The 7,498-nt window shown below is 35.1% G+C and overlaps 1 protein-coding gene across 2 annotated transcripts in view; it reads right to left on the reverse strand.

Annotated features, from left to right (window-relative positions):
* RPAP3 (RNA polymerase II associated protein 3) overlaps window positions 1-7,498 on the reverse strand; it is a 33,244-nt gene that overhangs the window by 23,366 nt on the left and 2,380 nt on the right. For both annotated transcript variants that reach the window (XM_008592443.1, XM_008592444.1), the window contains exons 2-5: window positions 5,938-6,121; window positions 4,845-4,985; window positions 1,359-1,481; window positions 278-405 (exon numbers count right to left, since the gene is read on the reverse strand). In XM_008592443.1, the coding sequence (XP_008590665.1) occupies window positions 278-405; window positions 1,359-1,481; window positions 4,845-4,985; window positions 5,938-6,090 (545 nt within the window). In that variant the 5' untranslated portion in view covers window positions 6,091-6,121. The remainder of the gene's footprint in view (window positions 1-277; window positions 406-1,358; window positions 1,482-4,844; window positions 4,986-5,937; window positions 6,122-7,498) is intronic.

Below are 7,498 nucleotides of genomic sequence, written 5' to 3' on the forward strand. Positions count from 1 at the left end.
ACACACACACACACACACACACAAAACCGGGGAGGGGGGGAAGAAGATATAACAACTACAATTACTTGAAGTTGATACGACAAGCAAACAGAAAGGACATTGTTGGGTGGGAGGGAGGAAAGGGAGGAGGGAGGGAGGTTTTGGTAAGTGGCAACAATAATCAACCACAATGTATATCAACAAAATAAAATTTAAAAATAAATAAATAAATAAATAAAATTAAAAAATCAGTCTTTATACACATAAGACATTCACACACATTACAGAAATTCCTTACTTTTTCAATCTAAAGTATGCTGATGCTCTGTTTGTTGGCAACATGGGATTATATGGATCAGCATCCATGCCTTTTGTGTAGCATTCAATTGCTTCATCATATTTTCCTTGTTTGAAGTATGTATTGCCCTAAAAGAAAAGAGAATTAGGCAAAATGGTGTTTTTACAAGTGCTAAAACTCACTATAGTCATTTATGAGCACAACCCAAGAGCTATGGCAGAAAAATGAGTAAAATACTTAGCATTATACTTTTGTTGACAACACCAACCCACAGAAATGTAACAAAAGAAAAGCATCAAGATGAAGTTTAATCTGAAGAGAGTTCCAGATTTTTAAAAGCAACGTAGCTGGTTTTTTAATAATGAGGCATCCCACAGGGAGATGTTGAACGTTCCAAAAAGTAACCAAAGATGGCCTATGCTTTGGAGGAGTGGAACATAATATTCACGCCAAGAATCACACATTGATTTCAAATTACTTCAGTCTGGTATTAAAAACACTGGAACAACTCCAGGTACAATCCAAATACTTTACATACAATAATTCATTAAAAATTCACAACAATCCATTTTAAGGTTTAGTAATACAGGTTGAGTGTCCCTTATCCAAAATGCTTGGGACCAGAAGTGTCTCAGGTTCAGATTTTTTCAGATTTGGAATATTGGCAGAATATATACAACTCTAAGCATCCCTAATCTGAAAATCCAAAATTGAAAATGCTTCAAGAGCATTTCTTTTGAGCATTATGTTGGCACTCAAACAAGTTTCAGATTTTGAAGCACTTCAGATTTCAGACTTTTGGATTAGGGATGCTCAACCTATATCATTTATCTCATTTTATCGCTCAGAAAACTGAGGTACAGGCAGATTAAAGATTTTGTCACAGATCTGAATCCAGGTAATCTGGCTCCAGAGCATGTACTCCTAACCTCTATGCTATACTACCTCCCGACAGGGATATAGCCAGTAACAATTTAAAGTCTGAACACCCCCTAAACTATGTTGAAGAAATTTTAGGATCCACATGATTTTCTATATATCCTGCTTACCTGAAGGAACCTAAAGCTAACCTAGAGAGTACCTTTTCTTTCAGAGCAAGAGCCTTTTGTGAATCTACATGAATCCCATCTTCTTCTGACTCTGATTCTTGAGAGACAGAATCACGGGTACTGTCTTCTTTGTCAAGTTCATCAAGGATACTGTCCTGAAATCATAAGTAGGAGAACAGTGCTCATAATAACCATCATTGGAGGTGGGGAGGGGAAAACTGAAAAAATAATAATAATAAAAAAAAAACTAAACAGATCTTAAATTGTTACAAAGGACCTAAAGGCCTTTAAAAGCAATTCAAATAACCTCTCATTGTTAAGATTATATCCAGAGAAAAAGGTACCCTTGTTTAAAAAACCAAGATCCAAACCACTTAAAGAATCTGACTTTGAACTCATAAAGTAAGCTAAATCAATACAGTCTAAATCACCCCTAAATCACAAACTATTGGCAATGAGATATTAGGTTTGACATGAGAAGTCTGTAAATAACCTTAAACCATAAGAGAAGTCTGTAAATAGAACCCAACAGCAGAGACAGCATTTTTTTTTTTACTTTTTTCTTCCTTATTTTAAAACAAAAACCACTTATAGAACACAATTAACTCCTGATCCTCACAACAGTTTTTGAGGTAGATACTATACATTTTCTACTTGAGAGAACTGAAACACCTAAGTTAGTTAACTAACTCAAGGTCACTCAGCTAGTAAGTGGCCAAGTCAGTCTGCCTCGAACCTAGGCAGTCTGCCTCGTCCAGAGAGCTCTCGATTACTATGTTATATTGTCTCTCAGTGTATTCCAAAATATAGATGACTCTAATGAAAAAAATATAATATGCTAGTCCAGCAATTCCCAATCTCTTTTAATGTTCACACTCCTTTCATGGTAATAAATAATTTCATAGTCCCTATCAGGACTTTTTTAAATCATGTTTTTATCATATATGATAACAGAATGATTTTTAGTACAATATTTTAAACCAGTATGTATTAGAGTTCATTAAAGCCCATTTAAACACAAACTTTATTCATTATATAAACAAACACTTTTTGCATTTAACATACTTTAAATTATTTATGTAAAAAAACCACAAATTATTGATAAATCAAAAAAAACAAAATCTATGCTTAGTTTCATCAAGTGAACATTAAAACATGGACTGAAACTTAGCTATGTGTTTTAGCATGACGAGTCTAGAAACACCATCAGCCTACCAAGGTTGTAGCTAAGATTAACCAAGCCTGCTACGTTGACATGCGTAGAAAACAAAATGGCAGTGGGATGCTAAAGCAGCTTCTCAGATCTGAACTAGAATGGAATGCTAAGTAAACACCTATCTCTTGTATAGACAGACTAAAATGACAATTGCAAGCAATGCACTATAATCATGATGGCATTGTCCACACACAACAGGAGCTCAATCAATATCTGTTGAATGAGTACATGACTGTGTAGAAAGTATCTCTATGAGAAATATCTGAGATGATGCCTTTCAGGGAAGGGCATTATAAGAAGATACCAACTTATGAAAATGAATAGGCTATATAATAAAGAGTAAAGTCACAAAAAATAAAGGCAGACTATAAAATATTCAGTTGAGAATAAACTGTATGTTCAAAAAGTATCATTTCCAACAGCAATAAACTCACAATCCAAAATTATACTCATATTTCTCTTATATTGAGACAATACTGAGGCAGATGGCAAACTATTTATTTTAATAACAGTTCCAGCTCTCTCTTGAGTCAATCAGCCTTGGTTTCATTATGAAAAATACACCACAACTAATTTGGAAAACTGCTTGACAGTATGTTCTAAAGCCAAATGTATGTATAAACTATGTTCCAGTAAATCCTCTCTTGGATGCTTATGTCCATCAAAAAACATGTACAAGAATGTTCACAGTAGGTTTATTCATAATAGTTCCAAACTGGAAACAACCCAAATGTATATCAATATGAGAACAAACACACAAATTGTGATGTATTCACACAAAGGAATTCTGGTCATCCATGAAAAAGAACAAATTACTGCTACTCACATAATGTTAGCAAAAAAAGCAAACACAAAAGACAGCATACTGTATAATACATTTATATGAAATTCCAAAACTGGCAAAACTGATCTACAGTATGAGAGGTCAGAATAATGGCTACTTTTGAGAGGTTATCAACTGAAAGGGAGAATTCTGGGATGCTAGAAATGTTCTACATCTTGATATGGATGGTGGTTACACAGGTGTATACAGGAGTAAAAATTCAGGAAGCTGTACATTTCAGATTTTTGGAATTTATTGTGTTATACACCAGTAAAAATGTTAAACAGAATAATGCAAAGAAAATAATAAACAAAAATCAGAATAGTGGTTATCTCTGGGCATAGAGAGGGGAAAAGAAAATGAGATAGGGAAGGAACACACTCGTAGTTTCAAAGGTATTACAAAAATTCTTTCAGTTAGATGGTGGGCTCATGTATTCATTTTATTATTATCGTTTAGAACACAGGTCTCCACATATTCTTTTGCATGAACCAAATAGTATATAATAAAACACTTTCAAAAAGACTAAAAAGGCATGTAAATCCCAAATTTGGTAATCGCAACCCACAATATGCACACCCCTAACCAAATCAACCCTTAAAGTGGGTCACAGTCCAGAATAAGGCTGGCCGACAGGTTCCCTTTCACAGGCTGACATGACAGTGGCTGCCTGGAGCACCAGACAGAGGATTCAGAGGCAACTCACTGGCAGTAATTCTCCAGTTACTCTGTGTGTCACATGTGGGAGACAGGAGGCACGCACCACACATTTGCTGTCCCAGTGTGAAGCCCACCTTCCTCGGATCAAGACAGGCCTACTTTTATTGTCACAGCCCCAGCCCTAAGTCTAGACACAAAGACATTCTCTTTTAGGAGTATTCTACAGGTCCTTCAGTCTATAAAGTATTCATAGGGTCATTCTTTTTTGGCAGTATCACTATCTTGGAATTCTGGCTACTCAGGGGTTACAGAGGGTGGGGAAGATGGGGGCAGTATGACTATAAAGGGATAACACAAAGGAGATCTTTGTGGTGATGCAATATTTCTGTATCTTAATTGCAGTGGTGGTTAACCAAATCTACACATGACAAAATGGCACAGAAATATACACACATTGTACCAATGCTGATTTCCTGGTTTTGACTGTATTATAGTTAAGTAAGATGTAACCACTGTGGGAAATTGGATGAAGAATACATTGGATAAATAGTAATAAATAAACAGTAATTTGTGTAAGAAGAGAAAAAAGAAATCCTGGCTGTTTTAGCCACCATTCACTGAAAGAGTACTGCAGACAAAAAAATAATCTAGTTAACTAAAGAGCTATGTAATTAAATTTTTACTCCACATACAATACCTATAAGAGAAAGTCACAGGCCATAAGAACTCTACATTATTTTTCATTTAATCCATGACTATCAGCTAACTGCAAGAAAATTTTATTCAAATATTAAGAAGGAAATGACCAGATTAACTTACCACATCAAGTTTTGCCCATGCCTCATAATCATAAGATTTTATTCTATTTTTTGTATTTTCCTCTTTGGTTTTTTTGGAAGATTCTTTAGCTTTGCCTTTCTTCTTTTTTCTAAAATTCCCATTTCGAATAGGAGGTAAATTCTAGGGAGGAAAAAAGCACAAAGTTTTGAGCACTCTGCTCTATTGCTTTTTGTATACTAGCAATGTTTAAGATTCTCACTAAATTATATTTTCAAGAACTAATTTAACTTTCAAGTGTTTAAAAATACCAATTACCATCTTCACTTAAGATGATAATTATGCTTGAAAAGTTTAATCATCCTTTGATGAATGCTGAACATTGTTCAGTCATAAGAAAAGTATTACCTGGAAATTCTAATTATACCTTCAATTTGCAATCCTAAATTCAAACTTTAAAAACTACCTGATCTTCAGCCTTAGTACAATGAATTAGCAGTAGTACAAAGGCAAACTGAACTACCTCCACATCACTATGTACAATGTGGAAAAACCTGGCCATACTTAAATACACTGTCTTAAGAAAAACATTTGGGGGCCGGCCCGGTGGCGCACTCAGTAGAGTGTTGCGGCGCTCCCGCCGAGGGTTCGGATCCCATATAGAGACCGGTCTGCTCACTGGTTGAGCATGGTGCGGGCGCGACACCAAGGGTTGCGATCCCGTTGCCGGTCACAAAAAAAGACAAAAAAAGGAAAAAAAAAAGAAAAACATTTGGTAGAACCTAAGTATATCCGCATTTTTATGCCAATATTGTATACTAACGTAACATTAAATATATAACTATATATATTTCTATACACACACACCCCTCTACATATTTTATGATGTTATTTATTTACTATTATGTATTATCACATGGTCATCCGTTCAGTATCTATTCACTAAGCCTTAAAATATCTTAATATAGTTAATACAATTATTACAAAAACTTTTTAAAATGTAGAATCTCTAAAAACGTTGACAGTGAAGGAAATCACTTTAATTTCAGTATTTTCAAAAAATATTTTAAAAGGTCATGCTCTACTTTAAAATAAATAATTTTGCTGGATGCTAAATTAGGAATTCTTAATTTACCTCTTCAGGAATACCATTCTGTCTTCTTAGTTCCATATCCTTTTGTTTAATGTCTTTTTCCCAGTTTTCTAAATCCCTCATAAAGTCTTGTAATTCTTCCGCATTTTGTTTCACTTGTAGTTGTAATTCGACTGCTTTATTTGTTGAAGTCATTATAGCCAGCAGAGTTTTGAACAACCAACCTCTGATAAGAATTAAATAGGATCATTTGGTTTATTTTTCTAAAACCTAACTAATCAATGATTTTTCACCACTTCATAAATAGCCAAAATACATGGACAGAAGAGAGCTTAACGTGATGCTGAAGAAAATATGGTATAATATTTTTTAAATGAGTCAGTCATTTGATCAATTAACAAAGGAAAAATAGACAAGTTTGGGCATCCTCCAAATACAACATGAATAAAAGGCAATGGGAAGGAAATCAATGAAACTAGCAAGTTGCCCATGGTAGCAGAATGGCTACTCATCTCTAGAGTTTATAAATATATCCTAATTACCTCCCTAACTCCTTTTTCTTTCAACATTTATTGAACTTCTACTACATGATAGGCTCTGTATCAAGATTAAGGGATACAAAAACAAGTAAGACAAGATCCCTTATCTACTGGAGAAGAAAAAACAAAATAATCAAAGTACTGAGTAACAAAATATTATGTTAGGCAGGGTAACATTCTGGCTGGAAAATTCTTTGTTGCAAGGGTGCTGTTCTGCACACTGCAGGATGGCTGGCAACATTCCTGTCTTCTACTTTCTAGGTGCCAGTATTAACCCCTTCCCTCTTGCACTGCACAACCAAAAATGTTTCCAGACATTGCCAGATGTCCCTTGGAGGCAAAATAACCCCTGGTTGAGAACCCTGGGCTAGAGGTATAGACAGATACTATAGAACTGACTACAAAGGATAAGCTTAAATCAGACAGTAGAGTGGTGGAGTCAAGATAAAGTCCCCAAAGGTGTTCAAACTTTAGCTGAGTTTCAAAAGAGCCCAGCCAAGTGACAAACAGGGAGGAGTGGGCAAGCAGAGTGATGGATTATGAGGGAGAATGAAAAAAAAAAAAAAAAAAAAAAGGTTAAAAGAGGTGTGTATGGGACAGATCTTGAAATGGTACGCCATAAGGTCTGACCTATATTCTAAAAGCTACATGAAGATAATGAGGTGGTAAAATAAAAAGGACTTGATGACTGATTAGGCTGAAGAGTTGGGGAGCAAAGAAAGACTCCAACAGTGTCCTAGATTTTTGGCTTGGAAGCCTGGTAAGATTAGTGATGCCATTTTGAGTGGAGAAATACAATGTAAACTGGAAAAGACATTTCGGAGTTGGAGGGTAAATGGAAAGTAAGATTATTACAGTTAGGGATATGTTGAATTTGTATGCTTATGGGACATCAGGAGGAGATATCCAGTAGGTATCACCAGCATAAACATGTGTTGTGGATTGAATGTGCCCCCAAAACTAAACTTAATCCCCACAGTAACAGTGTTAAGAGGGCAGGAAATCCTATTATGGTAATTGAAAGGCTGGGCCTTTATGAAGTGATTAGAGTGTGAATGGATTTA

Source organism: Galeopterus variegatus, unplaced genomic scaffold (assembly GCF_000696425.1).
Source record: "Galeopterus variegatus unplaced genomic scaffold, G_variegatus-3.0.2 Scaffold7932, whole genome shotgun sequence".
Taxonomy (NCBI): domain Eukaryota; kingdom Metazoa; phylum Chordata; class Mammalia; order Dermoptera; family Cynocephalidae; genus Galeopterus; species Galeopterus variegatus.